The sequence below is a fragment of the Salvelinus namaycush genome, chromosome 8 (assembly GCF_016432855.1).
Source record: "Salvelinus namaycush isolate Seneca chromosome 8, SaNama_1.0, whole genome shotgun sequence".
NCBI lineage: Eukaryota > Metazoa > Chordata > Actinopteri > Salmoniformes > Salmonidae > Salvelinus > Salvelinus namaycush.
In genome coordinates, this window is record NC_052314.1 from 35,646,960 (window position 1) to 35,669,766 (window position 22,807).

The following is a 22,807-nucleotide window of genomic DNA, read 5'->3' on the forward strand; positions in this document are numbered from 1 at the left end:
AGCATATTGTATGCCCAACACAGACCCAGCATTCTGCAAATATCGGATGTATTTTCTACTCCCTCTATTCTCCGTCGGTGTATAGACCGACGTCTGTCCCGCCACAGACTTTAAGAACAACACCAGTGGTAGTCTCTGTGTTTTCTCTAGTGAGACCTCCCATCGCCCTCACCAAAATACTTGATTTCTTCGCTCTCCACCAGATGCATGCCAGCCACACTCCTCCTCCACCACATCTAGTGTCACACACAGGCTCAGACCACACTCACATCCTCTCTCTCAAACACACACTCACTTAAAGGGGCATTTCTAGAATGTTCTACCTAATATTCCTCATCTCAGCACCACCCCAACATCAACATACTGTATGTGAGAAATGGTTTCTATGTTTTGTAGTAAAAAAAGATGGAGGAAGATAAGTGTTCCCAATGACATCATCAAACAATTAGTAGAAAATTAGTAGGCAACGCCTACTCATAATTAATTAAAATCACGATGCACACCAATGATGTCATTGGAAACAAATCTTCCTGTATCTTTTTACTACGAAACATAGAATAGCGCCATTTTCACAAATTATGTTGATGTTGGGGTGGTGCTGAAGACGATAGATACCAAGTTGACATTTTTGAAAATGTTCTTTAACAAATGCATTTGCTGTTCCTACACTCTAAAAAAATGCTGGGTTGTTTGGTTGACCCAACTGCTGGGTTGCAGGCGTTGGGTCATTAGCTGTTGGGTTGTTTTCTTTAAAAACCTTTGGGTTATTGGTGCTGGGTTATTGAGATATGATCCAATGGGTCAGATCAAAAGACTGGAGGCGTAGTTTAGTTGGGGCGTGGCCTTCAGATAGTTATTTTTAGCCACCCATGAGCGTAAATGTCATTGCTGTTAAGCTGTTCTGCTGTATAGTCATCACATATTAAGATCAAACGTGTATAACCCCGTTGCTAAGGCAACCCAGCATTACAGTAAAAAAAACAAAAAAACATTAACTGATGGTTACATCACCCATGTTTGGGTAATCCCAATTTGTTGGGTTATTCACTCAACCCAACTGGCTGGGTCAAAATAACTAAGCGTGTGTTCTGGCCAATATTTACTCAGTGCTAGGTTACCAAATGATAAGATGTTTTTAAACCCAGAATTGGTAAGAGTGTAGTGAGTCAGCAGAGTGCAGTTGTCGCTGTAATACCTGGTTATTGTTTATGTTGATAATGCTATTGATGTTTCTGTTTCTGCCAAGGTACTGTCAAAGAAAGCTTTGGGGGGCCTTGGTGAGGTTTCTTTTTGAAGCCTGTATAGTGTGTGTGTGTGTGTGTGTGTGTGTGTGTGTGTGTGTGTGTGTGTGTGTGTGTGTGTGTGTGTGTAATACCTAAAGCAGAGCGAGACTCACTTGTTTTTTCTTGTAGAATCCTTTTTTGTCACAGTTGGGGATGCGGACGCCTCTGGGGATGAGCACATTGGTGATTTTCAGACTGTTCAGAATGCTCTCCATCTCTCTCCTGCATGGGCCCTGCATACACAGCACACAACACCTCAATAGAACTGTACTAACACCGTACTAACACTGTAATAACACTGTACTAACACTGTACTAACCCCATACTAACACCATACTAACACCATACTAACACCGTAATAACACTGTAATAACACTGTAATAACACTGTAATAACACTGTAATAACACTGTAATAACACCGTACTAACACTGTAATAACACTGTAATAACACCGTACTAACACTGTAATAACACTGTACTAACAGCACATAACACCTCTATAAAGCTGTACTAACACTGTACTAACAGCACATAACACCTCTATAAAGCTGTACTAACACTGTACTAACAGCACATAACACCTCTATAAAGCTGTACTAACACTGTACTAAAAGCACATAACACCTCTATAAAACTGTATTAACACTGTGCTAACACTGTAGCAACACAGTACTAACACAGTACTAACACTGTACTAATGCAGTACTAACACTGTACTAACGCAGTACGAACACAGTACTAACATGAGTGTGTGTCAGTAAACAGATGAGGGGAGGGGGTGGATCTGTGTGTGTCAGTAAACAGGTGGGTCTCTGTACGGTATGTGAGAAATAGGGGTGGTAGGTATTAGTTAAATATCTATATCCATGGTGCTAGACGGAGTCATTACTTACATATTCGGTCTCCCTCTTGTCCTCCAGAGAAAACCTGGGAATGTTGGCTTTGACTCCCTCAGATCCTGACTCCATCTTGTAGCTCTGGCTCTTCTTATTCTGCTCCTTCTTGATCACATCCAGCTTGGTGTGCAGCGGCGGTTTGGCCTCTATCGTCATTCGATGTTTGCCGCCTCCGCCTTCAACAACAACCACACCCACCGCCATGGTTGTCATCACGGTGACATTGGTACGCCACTCTTCCCCCGCCACCACCTGCTCCCTGCCTGCGTTCTCTGTCAAAACAACAGGAAATGATGTCATAGTTTCAAAATTAAGTCCAAAAAGCTTGAGGGATAATGTGTGTTGTTAGATTGTCATAGAGTATGACCTTTGTACTGGTAAGGAGACGGAACACCATTATATTAGCCTGAGGAAAAGTTTTACTGAGATTATGGTGATTTAGGATGCTATCAGAGTTTTCACATATACAGTTGAAGTCGGAAGTTTACATACACTTAGGTTGGAATCATTAAAACTAGTTTTTCAACACTCCACACATTTCTTGTTAACAAACTATAGTTTTAGAAAGTTGGTTATTTCATATAATTTTTTTTATTTCACCTTTATTTAACTAGGCAAGTCAGTTAAGAACAAATTCTTATTTTCAATGATGGCCTAGGAACAGTGGGGTAACTGCCTTTTTCAGGAGTAGAACAACAGATTTTTACCTTGTCAGCTCAGGGGTTTGAACTTGCAACCTTTCGGTTATTAGTTCAACGCTCTAACCTCTAGGTTACCTGCCACCTCGGCTGCGTGGTCCCATGGTGTTTATACTTGCGTACTATTGTTTGTGCAGATGAACGTGCTACCTTCAGGATTTTGGAAATTGCTCCCAAGGGTGATCCAGACTTGTGGAGGTCTTGGCTGATTTCTTCAGATTTTACCATGATGTCAAGCAAAGAGGCACTCAAATGATGTCAATTAGACTATCAGAACCTTCTAAAGCCATGACATCATTTTCTGGAATTTCCCAAGCTGTTTAAAGGCACAGTCAACTTAGTGTATGTAAACTTCTGACCCACTGTAATTGTGATACAGTGAATTATAAGTGAAATAATCTGTCTGTAAACAATTGTTGGAAAAATGACTTGTGTCATGCACAAAGTAGATGTCCTAACCAGATCACTGCACCTGTACATAGCTCATCTGTAAATAGCCCATCCAATCTACCTCATCCCCATACTGTATTTATTTATTTATTTATCTTGCTCCTTTGTACCCCAGTATCTCTACTTGCACATTCATCTTCTCCACACCCTACCATTCCAGTGTTTAATTGCTATATTGTAATTACTTCGCCACCATGGCCTATTTATTGCCTTACCTTTCTTATCCTTCCTCATTTGCACATGCTGTATATAGATTTTTCTACTGTATTATTGATTGTATGTTTGTTTATTCCATGTGTAACTCTGTGTTGTTGTATGTGTCGAACTGCTTTGCTTTATCTTGGCCAGGTCACAGTTGAAAATGAGAACTTGTTCTCAACTAGCCTACCTGGTTAAATTAAGGTGAAATAAAATAAAATATTGCTCAGGAGCTAGACGTGTTCTGTCTCCTAGAGATGAATAAATGTTGGTGCGAAAGTGCAAATCAATCCCAGAACAACAGCAAAGGACCTTGTGAAGATGCTGGAAGAAATAGCTACAGAAGTATCTATATCCACAGTAAAACAAGTCCTATATTGACATAACCAGAAAGGCCGCTCAGCAAGGAAGAAGCCACTGCTCCAAAACCGCCATAATGACCATCGTTATGTTTGGAGGAAAAAGAGGGAGGATTGCAAGCCGAAGAACACCATCCGAACCGTGAAGCACGGGGGTGGCAGCATCATGTTGTGGGGGTGCTTTGCTGCAGGAGGGACTGGTGCACTTCACAAAATAGATGGCACCATGAGGAGGAAAATTACGTGGATATATTGAAGCAACATCTCAAGACATCAGTCATGAAGTTAAAGCTTGGTCGCAAATGGGTCTTCCAAATGGACAATGACCCCAAGCATACTTCCAAAGTTGTGGCAAAATGGCTTAAGGACACCAAAGTCAAGGTATTAGAGTGGCCATCACAAAGCCCTGACCTCAATCCTATAGAAAATTTGTAGGCAGAACTGAAAACGTGTGTGTGAGCAAGGAGGCCAAAACACCTGACTCAGACCAGCTCTGTCAGGAGGAATGGGCCAAAGTTCACTCAACTTATTCTGGAAAGCTTGTGGAAGGCTACCCGAAACGTTCGACCCAAGTTAAACAATTTAAAGGCAATGCTACCAAATACTATTTGAGTGTATGTAAACTTCTGACCCACTGGGAATGTGATGAAATAAAAGCTGAAATAAATCATTTTCTCTACTATTATTCTGACATTTCACATTCTTAAAATAAAGTGGTGATCCTAACTGACCTAAGACAGGGACATTTTACTCGGATTAAATGTCAGGAATTGTGAAAAACTGAGTTTAAATGTATTTGGCTAAGGTGTATGTACACTTCCGACTTGAACTGTACATCTACAAACATCTATAGAACATAGCAGGCTCACAGCTAGAGAGAGAGAGAGAGAGAAAGCGAGACTGAAAAAGAAAGTGAGAGTGAGAGAGAGAGTTAGGGAGAGAGAGAGGTAGAAAGAAAGACAGAAGGGAAAGCAGAGTGAGAGGTAGAGGGTGAGCGAGAGAAAGAGAGGAACTCAGTCGCTCGCTCCTTTTATTTATAGACCATGTCTCTGGCAAAGATTCCTGACAAATCGTTAAAGACAGAGCAGAGGAGAGCCCAGACCACCTGTCTTGGCCAGCAGGGGAGAGAGTCGGGGTAGAGGAGGTGGGAGGGGGGTATAAACACCGGTCTCTAATATAGGAAAGGGACGAACAATCCACCACATGACCAGGGTCAGCCATCAACCACAGGACTTCACAGTCACAGGACCCCACTAACCAACCATTGAGTTATACATTTCTCACTAAATTTCTGCGTACGCCATTTCTTAATCTGCGTATGTACAAAAATATTGAGATTTATAAACTTGCATCACGCCATACATGTGCATGTTTCCAGTTATAAATCAGACCTGTCGTAAAACTGTGCACGTGTGAACCAGCATTAAAACTCTGGAAAACGCCCTCCATTCACCTTTTATGGTGACAATAATGGCCTTATTTTGATGTATAGGGCTAATTTGGAACTATTGGGTTTCTATGTCCTGCCTTGATATAGGTTCTGAGATTAAATAGGCAATGACGACACTCTCCTATCGCAGAGCAATACTGTAGTCTACCCATACTATCAAATATTTGACATAATATTTGACATATTTTGTTATAATTTTTTCCTCTTAAGGGGGTATTTTACTGTCTCTATTTTACTGTCTTAATGTTTGAATATTTAGCAGTAATTTAAGCTGTATCTGAAAAGGGACTGTGTCAGTTTCTGAACGAGAAAACAATGGCAACTTGTTGTGGACTTGTCAGCAGAATTTTTTAAATTCAACAATGTTTTGCTTCGACTTTTCCCCCAAACTAAAAATGATGGATTGCCCGCAAATTCTGAAACATTGCATAGGGCTAAAAATGTTTTATTACAGTACTTACAGTAGCATACATATGCCTACTTCAACATAAAAGTTGTCAACATTTCAGCTGTTCGACTGTATAATGGGGTTTTAAATTATATGGCAAAACATGAAATACATATAGCCTATCTATTTACTACCCTACTAGGCCCAATTAAATGAGAGATGTGCATGGAAATTTGTTGTATGCCCCTTTGGAAATATGAACCTATCACGGACAGAAAAGGTGAGAAATTTATTCTGCAATGGTTATGAAAATAAAATAAATAAGAAAACATTCCTATGTCAAATTATTTTATATTAAACAAATAAAATGCAGAGATTTTCCCCATCTGTACAAACAACTTAGGTCTACTTGCCAGCTTGCAGTACAATATTTCAACCACTAGCAGATGTGCTTGCTAATGGTCTAAAGTTTACGGGGAGGTTAGCGCATTCTCACGTGAAGTACATTTTTTATAAACGGCAACTTTTGCGTGAAAACTAGCGCACACACATTTTGGGGTAGATTTTGTACGTATTCACAGTTTATAAATGAGGCACGGGACCTGGAGACACATACTGTATACACACACACACACACACACACACACACACACACACACACACACACACACACACACACACACACACACACACACCACACTCTCTCTCCCTCTGCACATCTAGTCTAGAGCCCCTTGCCTGTGCAATAATCAACGCAGAAAATAATCACGTGAAAAATAAAGAATTGGCCAACTAATATATTTCCATACAAATGTATGTTATGCATTAAAATAGATTTTAAAATGCATCAAAAATACAAACATTTTATACATCTCAAATGACTACTTTTGAGCAGAGCCCTATGAGTCTGTTTGCTAGGCTGGACAGTATGGTTCCGTCCCAAATGGCATCCTATTCCCTATATAGTGCACTACTCTTTACCAGGGCCCTGTGCAGATAACCATCTGATGGCACATAGGGAAATAATGACAACATTGGATCTGAACCTGGGATCCAAGGTCAACCCTGAAGCTAGCAGTGGACTGAACACATTCAACTGGTTTTGGCAAAGATATATAATTATACACACACACACACACACACACACACACACACACACACACACACACACACACACACACACACACACACACACACACACACACACACACGCAGGATTGGGGAGTAACTGATTACATGTAATCTGATAGTGATACCACAAAAAATGTAACTGTTATCAGTTACATTACCAGCAAAGGTAACACTTTACAATAAGATTCCATTTGTAAAGGGTTTATAAAGGGTTTGTAATTATGTTATTAATGGTTATTTAATCAGTTGTAAATGCATTATAGACCATTAATAAATGGGTTATAACAAATTGTTCAAATTAGTGTGATAGCCAGTCAGTGCTAGCCAAATAGTGTGCCACTATTTCCCTCTAGCTATTAACCATTTATAAATGCACCTATAAATGTGTTTAATGTTGAATCCTTATATATTATCATGCAACCTTATTTTCAATGCTTGCACAGATAAACAATAGTTATTTTCTCACATTTGGGTGTGATGCATTGTTGCTCTGTCCCAGGAACAGAAATGGTTGGTTTTCAGACCAATGGTCAACTCCCATGATGTGTCTTGCCCCACATTTGAAACCCTGATGATGTATTGGGAAACTTATTTATTCCAGGAATGAAGGCTTCATCTCAACATCTCAATACATATTATTGGTTTGGTTCGCTGGTTTCTGAAAAATTCCCCTGACTTTGTGAAATCTGCCCATCTGTGAAACGTGCTTGAAATAAAGATGACCTGGAATGTGCCCAGAATGTGTTGACACTGACATCATGTGGCAGTGCGTAGTGAAGAATCCTGATGAACGTGGCTATGAGAAGTGTGCAAAGACCAGACAGAAAAGATTACGCAAAATAAACATTGTTCACAATTTAAAAATGTTGACAGAGGAAAGGTAAATCTCTATGCAATTTGTTTCACTTTTGAATACAGAAATTCTGCTGGATTATTTAGCACTCTGATCAGCTAGCTAAGTAGCTATCTAGCTAGATAACGTTTTCCAGCACCTCTGTCCTACCTAGCTCGCTAGGAAACGTTTGCTAGCGAGCTAGCTAGCATTAGGTAAAATCTAAAACGTATTTCTGAATATAGACATTCTGCTAGATGATTTAACATAAGATAATCATTGGCATGATATAGCTAACTAGCTAACTAGATCACATTTACTTGCTAGCTTGCTAGTTAGTTAGCTCAGCTAGCTAGCAAACGTAGCTGCCAGTTAGCTAGCTAACATCGACATGACAGAGTTTCCATGCAATTTGTTTAGCTAGCTGTTTTGGATTAGCACGATAGCTAGCAAGTTATCTAACTTTGAACTCCGGTACAGTCTCTATCCTTTGTCAGCACACTAACATGAGTGGTTCCAATTTTAAGACTAACTTACTAGCTATAGCTATCTAATTAGCAACATTTCTAACTAGCTAAAAGTTAATTTGTTGAATTTATTTCCTCCTTAATGCGTTTGAGCCAATCAGTTGTGTTGTGACAAGGTAGGGGTGGTATACAGAAGATAACCCTATTTGGTAAAAGATCAAGTCCATATTATGACAAGAACAGCTGAAATAAGCAAAGAGAAATGACAGTCCATCATTACTTTAAGACATGAAGGTCAGTCAAACCTTTCAAAAGTTTCTTCAAGTGCAATCGCGAAAAACATCAAGTGCTATGGTGAAACTGGCTCTCATGAGGACCGCCACAGGAAAGGAAGACCCAGAGTTACCTCTGATGCAGAGGATAATTTCATTAGAGTTACCAGCCTCAGAAATTGCAGCCCAAATAAATGCTTCACAGAGTTCAAGTAACAGACAACATGAACTGTTTAGAGGAGACTGCGTGAATCTGGCCTTCATGGTCAAATTGCTGCAAAGAAACCACTACTAAAGGACACCAATAAGAAGAAGAGACTTGCTTGGGCCAAGAAACACGAGCAATGGACATTAGACTGATGGAAATCTGTCCTTTGGTCTGATGAGTCCAAATTTGAGATTTTTGGTTCCAACCAAAAACGGATGATCTCTGCATGTGTGGTTCCCACCGTGAAACATGGAGGAGGAGGTGTGATAGTTTGGGGGTGCTTTGCTGGTGACACTTTCTGTGATTTATTTAGAACTCAAGGCACACTTAACCAGCATGGCTACCACAACATTCCGCAGCGATACGCCATCCCATCTGGTTTGCGCTTACTGGAACTATCATTTGTTTTTCAACAGAACAATGACCCAACACACCTCCAGGCTGCGTACGGGCTATTTGACCAAGAAGGAGAGTGACGGAGTGCTGCATCAGATGACCTGGCCTCCACAATCACCTGACCTCAACCCAATTGAGATGGTTTGTGATGAGTTGGACCGCAGAGTGAAGGAAAAGCAGTCAACAAGTGTTCAGCATATGTGGGAACTCCTTCAAGACTGTTGGAAAAGCAATCCAGGTGAAGCTGGTTGAGAGAATGCCAAGAGTATGCAACGCTGTCACCAAGGGTGGCTACTTTGAAGAATCTCAAATATAAAATATATTTTGATTTGTTTAACACTATTGGTTACACTATTGGTTAACTCCCGGGTGGCGCAGTGGTCTAGGGCACTGCATCGCAGTGCTAGCTGCGCCACCAGAGTCTCTGGGTTCACGCCCAGGCTCTGTCGCAGCCGGCCGCAACCGGGAGGTCCGTGGGGCGACGCACAATTGGCATAGCGTCGTCCGGGTTAGGGAGGGTTTGGCCGGTAGGGATATCCTTGTCTCAGTATGTAAATGTAATAAAAATGTATGCACTCTACTGTAAGTCGCTCTGGATAAGAGCGTCTGCTAAATGACTAAAATGTAAATGTAAAATGGTTACTACATAATTCCACATGTGTTATTTCTACATTCTACAATGTAGAAAATACTAATAATAAAGAAAAACCCTTGAATGAGTAGGTGTGTCCAAACTTTTGACTGGTACTGTACAGTAGAATATTCAACAATGTGTTAACTTAAGGTCAATGTCTGCGTCCCCGTGGAAATCTAATTAACAGAATAAAGAAATCCCCATAGAAATCTGTCAGTTTAAGCTACAGATATCTGTTTTGCAATGAATGCATCTCAATCCACCACATCCGCCTATGTCGCACTTCGGGACCAGTTGCACTATGTCGCACTCCGGGTCCAGTTGAAAAAATTAATGGAAGTACCGTACATATATAAACTGTTTAGTGCTAACATTGTGGGCTTTATTGTGGAAGCTAAATAACTTCTATGCCCACTTCGAGGCAAGTAAAACTGAAGCATGCATGGGAGCATCAGCTGTTCCAGACGACTGTGTGATCAGGCTCTCTGTAGCCGATGTGAGTAAGAACTTTAAACAAGTCAACATTCACAAGGCCGCAGGGCCAGACGGATACCTGGACGTGTACTCCGAGCATGCGCTGACCAACTGGCAAGTGTCTTCCCTGACATTTTCAACCTGTCAACTGACATTTTCAACCATTTTCCATGAGCGAGTCTGTTATAACAACATGTTTCAAGCAGACCACCATGGTGCCTGTGCCCAAGAACACCAAGGTTACCTGCCCAATTGACTACCAACCTGAAGCTCTCACGTCTGCAGCCATGGAGTGTTTTTAAAGGCTGGTCATGGCTCACATCAACACCTTTATCCCAGGAACCCTAGACCCACGTCAATTTGCATACCGCCCCACAGAGCCACAGATGATGCAATCTCTATTGCACTCCACACTGCCCTTTCCCATCTGGACAAAAGGAACACATGCGTGAGAATGCTATTCATGCGTGAGAATGCTATACAGCTCAGCTTTCAACACCATAGCGCCATCAAAGCTCATCACTAAGCTAAGGACCCTGGGACTAAACTCCTCCCTCTGCAACTGGATCCTGGACTTCCTGACGGGCCGCCCCTGGTTGTAAGGGTAGGTAACAACACATCTGCCACGCTGATCCTCAACACGGGGGCCCCTCAGGGGTCTTTATTCAGTCACCTCCTGTACTCCCTGTTCACCCTTGACTGCATGGCCAAGCACGACTCCAACACCATCATTAAGTTTGCCGATAACACAACAACGATGAGACAGAGTCCTGGTAGTGTGGTGTCACGATAACAACCTCTCCCTCAATGTGATCAAGACAAAGTAGATGAATGTGGACTACAGGAAAAGGAGGACAGAGCACGCCCCCATTCTCATCGACAGGGCTGTAGTTGAGCAGGTTGAGAGCTTCAAGTTCCTTGGTGTCCACACCACCAACACACTATCATGGTCCAAACACACCAAGACAGTAGTGAAGAGGGCAAGACAACACCTATTCCCCCTCAGGAAACTGAAAAGATTTGGCATGGGTCCTCAGATCCTCAAAAAGTTCTATAGCTTCACCATCGAGAGCATCCTGACTGGTTGCATCACCGCCTGGACATGGACATGCTCGGCCTCCAACCATAAGGCACTACAGGGTAGTGCGTACGGCCTAGTACATCACTGGGGCCAAACTTCCTGCCATCCAGGACCTATACACCAGCCAGTGTCAGAGGAAGGCCCTAAAAATGGCCAAATACTCCAGCCACCGTAGTCATAGACTGTTCTCTCTGCTACCGTACGGCAAGCAACACCGGAGCACCATGTCTAGGTCAAAAAAGGCTTTTTAGCTAATCAGATGACTACCAAGACTATTTGCATCGTGTGTGTGTCCCTCGCACCCCTCCCCCAACCACCATTTTTACGCTGCTCTCTACTCTCTGTTTATTATCCATGTATAGTCGCTTAAACCTCTACCTACAGTTGAAGTCGGAAGTGTACATACACCTTAGCCAAATACATTTAAACTCAGTTTTTCACAATTCCTGACATTTAATCCTAGTAAAAATTCCCTGTCTTTGGTCAGTTAGGATCACCACTTTATTTTAAGAATGTGAAATGTCAGAATAATAGTAGAGAGAATTATTTATTTCAGCTTTTATTTCTTTCATCATATTCCCAGTGGGTCAAAAGTTTACATACACTCAAATAATATTTGGTAGCATTGCCTTTAAATTGTTTAACTTGGGTCAAATGTTTCGGGTAGCCTTCCACAAGCTTCCCACAATAAGTTGGGGGAATTTTGCCCCATTCCTCCTGACAGAGCTGGTCTGAGTCAGGTGTTTAGGCCTCCTTGCTCACACACACGTTTTCAGTTCTGCCTACAAATTATCTATAGGATTGAGGTCAGGGCTTTGTGATGGCCACTCCAATACCTTGACTTTGGTGTCCTTAAGCCATTTTGCCACAACTTTGGAAGTATGCTTGGGGTCATTGTCCATTTGGAAGACCCATTTGCGACCAAGCTTTAACTTCATGACTGATGTCTTGAGATGTTGCTTCAATATATCCACGTAATTTTCCTCCTCATGGTGCCATCTATTTTGTGAAGTGCACCGGTCCCTCCTGCAGCAAAGCACCCCCACAACATGATGCTGCCACCTCCGTGCTTCTTGGTTGGGATGGTGTTCTTCGGCTTGCAATCCTTCCCCTTTTTCCTCCAAACAGAGGCCAAACAGTTGGCCAAACAGTTCTATCTTTGTTTCATCAGACCAAAAGTATGATCTTTGTCCCCATGTGCAGTTGCAAATTGTAGCCTGGCTTTTTTATGGCGGTGTTGGAGCAGTGGCTTCTTCTTTGCTGAGCAGCCTTTCAGGTTATGTCGATATAGGACTCGTTTTACTGTGGATATAGATACTTTTGTACCTGTTTCCTTCAGCATCTTCACAAGGTCCTTTACTGTTGTTCTGGGATTGATTGCACTTTTCCCACCAAAGTACGTTCATCTCTAGGAGACAGAACGCGTCTCCATCTTGAGCGGTATGACAGCTGCGTGGTCCCATGGTGTTTATACTTGCGTACTATTGTTTGTACAGATGAACGTGATACCTTCAGGCATTTGGAATTTGCTCCCAAGGATGAACCAGACTTGTGGAGCTCTACAAATCATTTTCTTAGGTCTTGGCTGATTTCGTTTGATTTTCCCATGAAAAGAGGCACTGAGTTTGAAGGTAGAAAAACAAGAAACTTGTGGAGTGGTTGAAAAACGAGTTTGAATGACTCCAACCTAAGTGTATGTGAACTTCTGACTTCAACTGTATGTAATCTTACGACTTCAACTGTACATATGATGAGTAATGTAAGATATGTAAACATTATTCAAGTGACATTATTTAAAGTGGCATTGTATGAAGTGACTAGTGATCCATTTTGGAAATTGTTAAGATGACGGACAAGGAAGAAAGTAGAATATATTATGAATAAATATTGAGTGGGGAATTGTAAAATCCTTTTGGAAGATCAAGTAAAGGAGAAGATGATGGATAAGGAAAGAAGGAGAAAAGTGGAATAAGTTATGATGGAATATGGAATGCAGGATCGCACAGAAGTTGGGGAAGAGCTAGAGAATGAATGAATGTGACGAGGGTGAGGGTGAAGTAATTGTGGTGGCAGGTGCAGTGATGACCGCCGAGAAGGAGCTGAGTGTAGAGTGAAGCGATGTGGTGAGGAGGGTTGGCAAAAAGAGGTATACACTATATATACAGAAGTATGTGGACAGCACTTCAAATGAGTAGATTCGGCTTTTTCATCCACAACTGTTGCTGACAGGTTTATGAAATAGAGCACACAGCTATGCAATCTCAACAGACAAACATTGGCAGTAGAATGGACTTACTGAACAGCTCAGTGGCAAGGTCATAAGATGCCACTTTTCCAACAAGTCAGTTCGCTGCTCGAGCTCCCCGGTCAACTGTAAGTGCTGTTATTGTGAAGTAGAAACATCTAGGAGCAGCAACGGCTCAGCCGTGAAGTGGTAGGCCACACAATCTCACAGAACAGGACCGCCGAGTGCTGAAGCGCGTAGCACTTATCTGATATTTGTTTTCACCTACCCTATCCGGGCCGTCCCCAGGGGGGGAAGGTAGGAAACAACTGCTCCTCAACTTCGCTGACACGAAACACTGGGGCCCCACAAGGGTGCTTGCTCAGCCCCCTCCTGTACTCCATGTTCACCCACGACTGTGTGGCCATGCACGGCTCCAACTCAATCATCAAGTTTGCAGATGACACACCAGTAGTGGGCTTGATTACCAACAACGACGAGACAGCCTACAGGGTGGAGGTAAGGGCACTCAGAGTGTGATGTCAGGAAAACAACCTCTCACTCAACATTAACAAAACAAAGGAGATGATTGTATACTTCAGGAAACAGCAGAGGGAGCACCCTCTTATCCACTGGATAAGGCTGGTCACTCAAAACCCTGACAAACTTTTACAGATGCACAATCGAGAGCATCCTGTCGGGTTGCATCACAGCCTGGTAAGGCAACTGCACCACCCTCAACCGCAAAGCTTTCCAGAGGGTGGTGTGGTCTGCACAACGCATCACCGGGGGCAAGCTACCTGCCCTCCATAACACCTACAGCACCTGATGTCACAGAAAGGCTAAAAAGATCATCAAGGACAACAACCACCCGAGCCACTGCCTGTTCACACCGCTATCATCCAGAAGGTGAGGTCAGTACAGGTGCGTCAAAGCTGGGACGGAGAGACTGAAAAACAGCTTCTATCTCAAGGCTATCAGACTGCTAAACAGCAATCACTAACTCAGAGAAGCTGCTGCCTACATAGAGACCCAATTACTGGCCACTTTAATAAGTTAATCACTCATCACTTTAAACAATGCTACTTTAAAGAATGCCAGTTTAATCATGTTTACATATCTTACTTGTTAGATATTACCGTCGGAACTAGAAGCACAAGCGTTCCGCTACACTCGCATCAACATCTGCTAACTATGTGTATGTGACCAATACAATTTGATTTGATTTCAACTTCAATAGAGCAGGGACAAGCAAAGGATCCCGTGTAACACACACCCTAGTAGGATGGTAATTACTATTATTTTGAAGACCAGTGTATCCTTAACTACAACAACATTTTCAGTAACGGTATGTTACTGTATATGTCACTGTGTAATTACAGTGAATATGCTGTAATTGGTAGTGTAAATTAGATTAAGTTAGATAAGTTAGATAACAGTAAACATTTTGGTACCGTAAAATGTTGGTACCGTAAACAACACAACTGATTGTTTCAAAGCAAATTAACTTTTAACAAGGCCCTCCTGTTAATTGAAATGCACCTCATGGTGCTGGTTCAGAGAAAGTGTGTGCAAAACTGTCATCAAGGCAAAGGGTGACTACTTTGAAGAACCTCAAATATAACATATGTTTTGATTTGTTTAACACTTTTTTGGTTACTACATGATTCCATATGTGTTATTTCATAGTTCTGATGTCTTCACTATTATTCTACAATGTAGAAAATAGTAAAAATAAAGAAAAACCCTTGAATGAGTAGGTGTGTCCAAACGTTTGACTGGTACTGTATATATCAGTAGTTTTTCTCTACGACCCCGACAAGCGTCAAGGGACTCATCTGAATTGAGGAAAGCTGATCGGTCAACTTCCATCTGTAGTGTCCAAAAGTTTTGGGCTACACATATGATCCCTCTATGGAAAAACTCTAAAGCAGGGGTATTCAACTCTTACCATATAAAATCCGGAGCCCGCTGGTTTTCTGTTCTACCTGATAATTAACTGCACCCACCTAGTGTCCCAGATTTAAATCAGTTCCTCATTAGAAGGGAACACTGAAAATATGCAGTGGAACTGAGGTCCAGACTATTTTTGTAGCTTTAATGAGACAAATGTATGAGTTCCTTATGAGCCTATGCAAATCCCAAAGTTGGGATGCTTACCACATTACTACAATATGTAAATACTAATGTTATTAATATTATATTAAAACATGTAATGTGCAAACCTATTTATTGCACATTTATATTTGCATTGTACCAACTTATCAGCAAAAATGAACTATCTGAAAGCCACACCTGTAATAAGCCAAATCTCCTGAAAATAACCAACATTAAAAAATATGTCGGTTATTCAACCCAGCATGAACGTGAATATAACCCAATTGATGGTTAAATTACAACACAACCTGTTCGGTTATTCCCCCAACCCAACTGGCTTGGTCAAAATAACACAGTGTGTTTTCAGTCCAATATTTACTCAGTGCTGGGTTACCAAATAACCCAAAAGTGTAGTTACTGTTACAGATTACATTTACAAATTCACTTACCCAACCCTGCACATACTACGTGCACACACACATACAGTACGCATGCATGCACCTACACAAACAAACAAACAAACACACACACACATACAAGCAGTCACGTATTCAAATACACACACGACCACAAAAAGGCACACACACACACACACACACACACACACACACACACACACACACACACACACACACACACACACACACACACACACACACACACAAGTTGTAAGGATTAAGTATAACCAGATTTTGTGATGCAGAGCCGTGAACAGGGAGCGGCGGGTGGCACCCCACCACTCCCTGACAACTTGATCAATTAGTAACCATGGTAACCAGGCAGCACACGCTCCCACGTGGGTCAGATTGTTTCCCACATCAACGCAACTGTTAATAACGCCATGGCGACAACAACATAAAAAAACAACATGTTCGCAGAATAGATATAGATGCTCCATCCGTCACCTTCACCCAGAAATGAGGCAAATCGCTTCGACTAACTCCTAAAAAAAAACTGAAAAAAGTGTTAAGAATCCAAGGGGAGAGACCAGTCTATTTTTGGATTTCTGAAGAACATCAATATTTATATGCAATGTAAACCTCTACTGCAATTTTTTTCTGATAAACATCTTACGCAATTTGTTTTTCCAATGGCAGTGGGGTAAACAGCTGAGAGAGAGAGAGAGAGAGAGAGAGAGAGAGAGAGAGAGAGAGAGAGAGAGAGAGAGAGAGAGAGAGAGAGAGAGACATAATCTCCGTCCCAAATGACATTCTATTGTATTCAAAAGTAGTGCACTATATAGGGAATAGGGTGCCGTTTGGGATTCAATCATACGGTATGGGCATATACCTCTATTCAACAGGCATTTAATCTATATTGTCTGTCAGCAAACACACCTGAACACTTTACCCCTCAGAGGATGAGATCCCAATCATGGCTGCCTTTACATTATAATTTTGCCTATAGAATGATCTGAATCTGTAACCTTCACATGCAGTAACACATAATGGCTCTCAGATGACCATCCTGCCCATGCTAGATTATCGAGATGTAATTTATAGATCGGCAGGTCAGGGTGCTCTCGAGCGGCAAGATGTTCTTTACCATTCGGCTATCAGATTTGCCACCAATGCTCCTTTTAGGACACATCACTGCACTCTATACTCTTTTTTAAACTGGTCATCTCTGTATACCCGTCACAAGACCCACTGGTTGATGCTTATTTATAAAACCCTCTTAGGCCTCACTCCCCCCTATAAGAGATATCTACTGCAGCCCTCATCCTCCACATACAACACCCGTTCTGCCAGTCACATTCTGTTAAAGGTCCCAAAAGCACATACATCCCTGGGTAGCTCCTCTTTTCAGTTTGCTGCAGCTAGCGACTGGAATGAGCTACAACAAACACTCATACTGGACAGTTGTATCTCAATCTTTTCATTCAAAGACACTCATACTGACAGTTGTGGTTGCATTGAATGATGTTTTGTTGTCTCTACCTTCTTGCCCTTTCTGCTGTTGTCTGTGCCCAATAATGTTTGTACCCTGTTTTGTGCTGCTACCATGTTGTGCTGCTGCCATGTTATGTTGCTACCATGTTGTCATGTGCCGCTGCCATGCTATGTTGTTGTCTTAGGTCTCTCTTCATGTAGTGTTGTGTTGTCTCTCTTGTCGTGATGTGTCCTATATTTTTATTTAATTTATTTGTATTTTTAATCCCAGGCCCCGTCCCCGCAGGAGGCCTTTTGCCTTTTGGTAGGCCGTCATTGTAAATAAGAATTTGTTCTTAACTGACTTGCCTAGTTATATAAAGGTACAATAAATATATATATATAAGACAGGCAGCCCAATTCTGATCTTATTCCCACTTATTGGTCTTTTGGCCAATGACATCAGATCTTTTTCAGAGCTGATCTGATTGGTCAAAAGCATCAGAATTGGGCTGCCTGTTTAAATGCAGCCAATGCGTCCCTGATGGTATCCTATTGCCCAAATAGTGTACTACTTTTGACCAGAGTAAAGCACTTTATATGAAATAAGGGACCCATTTGGGACCCATTTCCAGTCACACCTTAACACTTTACCCATCTCAACCATGATAAACACAGAGCACAACAGGAAGATAGAGACAGGTACGGTGGCCTAGAGGCTGTTCTAGGGTCAGTTTGGGCCGTAATTGTTATGCTCAGGGACAATGGGCTATAGCTAGCAAGTCAACACTGGACAGACAAACCCACTGTCTCCCTGCTCTGAGTTTGTTACATTATGACTATTGTTATGACTAATGTGTGTCCCAAATGACACCCGATTCCCTACAGAGTGCAGTACTTTTGACCAAGGTGCACTGTATAGGGAATAGGGTGCTATTTGGGATCCATCCTGTATTTTATTTCACCTTTTTTTAACTAGGCAAATATACCCTTTTCCTCATGATAATGCAAAGTGGAGAAAGTATTGGTTCACATGGATGTGATATGTGTGCCAAGTCTATATTAGTATGTGTGCGTCAGCTACTATAAGGCCCCTAAGCCTTCTGCATGGGTTCCCACCCTCCCTGGTTCCTACCGCCTTGTTCTACTGCTAATTACCGCGCGCACCCGTCGTCCCTCCCCGGTTCACACCGCATCATTAAGAAGAACTTTTTATGCCACAATAACTACCGCCCTGTAGCACTCACATCTGTGAAGTGCTTTGAACTCCATCATTCTAGACATCCTAGACGAGGGGTCTCCAACCTTTTCTAACATGACAGCTACTTTATTTAAATGAAACATGTCACAAGCTACACATTTTTTCCTAGCTATCGAATAGGCACATTCTTCTCTTTTCCGCTCACCTGCAACTCTTCTCCATGTACAAGATAATGTAGTGCACTATGTCTTCTGTCAATATACCTGTTCAAATAATGGTTCATAAAAACTGTAAGGGGGCCCTATAAAAAAAAAATTATGTATCAAATCATATTTTATTGGTCACATACACGTGTTTATCAGATGTTATTGCGTGTGTAGCGAAATGCTTGTGTTTCTAGCTCCGACAGCGCAGTAATATCTAACAAGTAATATCTAACAAATTCACAACATATACCCAATACACACAACTATAAGTAAAGGAATGGAATTAAGAATATATAAATATATGGACGAGCAATGTCAGAGCGGCATAGACTAAAATACAGTAGAATATCATAGAATACAGTATATACATATGAGATGAGTAATGCAAAATATGTAAACATTATTAAAGTGACAAGTGTTCCATTTATTAAAGTGGCCAGTGATTTTAAGTCTATGTATATAGGCCTCTAATGTGCTAGTGATCAACTGCTAGTGATGGGCTTCCCGAGTCTTTTCTGTGAGTGGGGTTGTCACGCCCTGACCTTAGAGATCCTTATTTATTCTCTATGTTAGGTTTGGCCTTTTCATCCAATAGTGACTAACCAGCGGGGATAATGTCAATGTTGAGTTGGTTAGATATACAGTTTAAGTCGGAAGTTTACATACACTTAGGTTGGAGTCATTAAAACTCGTTGTTCAACTACTCCACACATTTCATGTTAACTAACTATAGTTTTGATAAGTCGGATAGGACATCTACTTCGTGCATGACAAGTCATTTTTCCAACAATTGTTTACAGACAGATTATTTCACTTATAATTCACTGTATCACAATTCCAGTGGATCAGAAGTTTACATACACTAAGTTGAATGTGCCTTTAACAGCTTGGAAAATTCCAGAAAATTATGTCATGGCTTTAGAAGCTTCTGATAGGCTAATTGACATCATTTGAGTCAATTGGAGGTGTACCTGTGGATGTATTTCAAGGCCTACCTTCAAGCTCAGTGCCTCTTTGCTTGACATCATGGGAAAATCAAAGAAATCAGCCAAGACCTCAGAAAAACAATTGTAGACCTCCACAAGTCTGGTTCATCCTTGGGAGCATTTCCAAACGCCTGAAGGTACCACGTTCATCTGTACAAACAATAGTACGCAAGTATAAACACCATGGGACCACGCAGCCATCATACCGCTCAGGAAGGAGACGCGTTCTGTCTCCTAGAGATTAACGTAATTTGGTGCGAAAAGTGCAAATCAATCCCAGAACAACAGCAAAGGACCTTGTGAAGATGCTGGAGGAAACAGGTACAAAAGTATCTATATCCACAGTAAAACAAGTCCTATATCGACATAACCTGAAAGGCCACTCAGCAAGGAAGAAGCCACTGCTCCTAAACCGCCATAGAAAAGCCAGACTACAGGTTGCAACTGCACATGTGGACAAAGATTGTACTTTTTGGAGAAATGTCCTCTGGTCTGATGAAACAAAAATAGAACTGTTTGGCCATAATGACCATCGTTATCTTTGGAGGGAAAAGGGGGAGACTTGCAAGCCGAAGAACACCATGTCGAAGAACATGTCTTATACTTGTGAGATTTGTTTATGACAGTTTGTGGTGGAACACATGAAAATTGCATGTAGGCCTACTTTCAGAATTGTTTGGCGAGCTACTCATTGGTGGTCTGCGAGCTACTGGTAGCTCGCAATCAACCTGCTGGAGACCCTACCCTAGACCCACTCCAATTTGCATACCACCCAAACAGATCCATAGACGACGCAATCTCAACTGCACTCTACACTGCCCTCACTCAGATAGATAAAAGGAATACCTATGTGAGAATGCTATTCATTGACTACAGATCAGCGTTCAACACCATTGTCCCCTCCAAGCTCCTCTGAACAATTCCCTTTGCAACTGGATCCTGGACTTCCTTAAGGGCCGACCCCAGGTGGTGAGGGTAGGAAATATTACCTCCACCACGCTGACCCTTAACACGGGGGCCCCACAGGGGTGTGTGCTAAGTCCCATCCTGTACTCCCCCGACACGACAGTGGTAGGCCTGATCATGACGATGATAAGTATTCAGACCTTTTAGGCAGTACTTTGTTGAAGCACCTTTGGCAGCGATGACAGGTTTGAGTCTTATTGACGCTACAAGCTTGGCACACCTGTCTTTGGGGACTTCCTCCCATTCTTTGCAGATCCTCTCAAGCTCTGTCAGGTTGGATAGGGAGCGTTGCTGCACAGCTATTTTCAGGTCTCTCCAGAGATGTTCGATCGGGTTCAAGTCTGGGCTCTGGCTGGGCCACTCATGGACATTCAGCGACTTGTCCCAAAGCCACTCTTGCATTGTCTTGGCTGTGTGCTTGGGGTTGTCGTCCTGTTAGAAAAAAACGTTGATTTGATGGTGCCAGGTTTCCTCCGGACGTGACGCTTGGCATTCAGGCCAAAGAGTTTAGTCTTGGTTTCATCAGACCAGAGAATCTTGTTTCTCATGGTCTGAGAGTCCTTTAGATGTATTTTGGGCAACTCCAAGCGGGCTGTCATGTGCCTTTTACTGAGGAGTGGCTTCCGTTTTGCCACTCTACCATAAAGTCCTGATTGGTGGAGTGCTGCAGAGATGGTTGTCCTTCTGGAAGCTTCTCCCATCTCCACAGAGGAACTCTAGAGCTCTGTCAGAGTGACCATAGGGTTATTGGTCAACTCCCTGACCAAGGCCCTTCTCCCCCGATTGCTCAGTTTGGCCGGACGGCCAGCTCTAGGAAGAGTCTTGGTGGTTCCAAACTTCATCCATTTAAGAATTATGGAGGCCACTGTGTTCTTGGGGACCTTCAAATCTGCAGACAGTTGTTTGTACCTTTCCCCAGATCTGTGCCTCAACACAATCCTGTCTCGGAGCCCTACAGACAATTCCTTCGACCTCATGGCTTTGTTTTTGCTCTGACATGCATTGTCAACTGTGGGACCTTATATAGGCAGGTGTGTGCCTTTCCAAATCATGTCCAATCAATATAATTTACGACAGGTAGATTCCAATCAAGTTGTAGAAACATCTCAAGGATGATCAATGGAAACAGGATGCACCTGAGCTCAATTTTGAGGCTGTAACTTAAGAAAATGTGGAAAAAGTAAAGGAGTCTGAATACTTTCCAAAGGCACTATATACAAATACCTAGCAGCCAACCTGCTTGCACTAATCCCATCTAATTAGACTAATATTGTCACACCCTGGCCTTTGTTATATTGATTTTCTTTATTAGTTTAGTTAGGTCAGGGTGTGACATGGGGGGATGTTTGTGTGTTCTGTCTAGTTTAGGGTGTGTGTATTGTTTAGGGGGTTTTGTAGTATGTATGGGGTTGTGTTCAGTGTAGGTGTTTAGGAAAGTCTATGGTTGCCTGATTTGGTTCTCAATCAGAGACAGCTGTTTATTGTTGTCTCTGATTGGGAGCCATATTTAAGGCAGCCATAGGCTTTAGGATTTTGTGGGTAATTGTCTATGTTGAACGTTTGTTGCTTGTCTATGCACTTACGTCATTTAGCTTCACGGTCGTTTGTTGTTTTGTTTAGTTTGTATTCAGTGTTCGTTTCGTGTTTTCCCTTCTCTAAATAAAAGAGAATGTATTTTGCACACGGTGCGCCTTGGTCCTCTCTCTCACCCATAGACGATCGTGACAGAATTACCCACCAGAATCGGACCAAGCGGCGTGTAAAGCAGCAACGGGAGCAGCGCATAAAGGATTCATGGACATGGGAGGAGATATTGGATGGAAAGGGACCTTGGGCACAACCGGGAGAATATCGCCTCCCTCGTGAAGAGCTGGAGGCAGCTAAAGCCGAGAGGAGGCGATATGAGGAGGCAGCACGGAAGCAAGGCTGGAAGCCCGCGAGTACAACCCAAAAATTTCTTGGGGGGGGGGGGGGGCTAAAAGGGAGTGTGGCGAAGTCAGGTAGGAGACCTGCGCATACTCCCTGTACTTACCGTGGA

The 22,807-nt window shown here is 42.2% G+C and overlaps 1 protein-coding gene across 1 annotated transcript in view; it reads right to left on the reverse strand.

Annotated features, from left to right (window-relative positions):
• LOC120051896 (insulin-like growth factor-binding protein 3) overlaps positions 1-22,807 on the reverse strand; it is a 56,604-nt gene that overhangs the window by 29,697 nt on the left and 4,100 nt on the right. Inside the window, exons 2-3 of the mRNA XM_038998783.1 lie at positions 2,178-2,452; positions 1,397-1,516 (exon numbers count right to left, since the gene is read on the reverse strand). Of these exons, the coding sequence (XP_038854711.1) occupies positions 1,397-1,516; positions 2,178-2,452 (395 nt within the window). The remainder of the gene's footprint in view (positions 1-1,396; positions 1,517-2,177; positions 2,453-22,807) is intronic.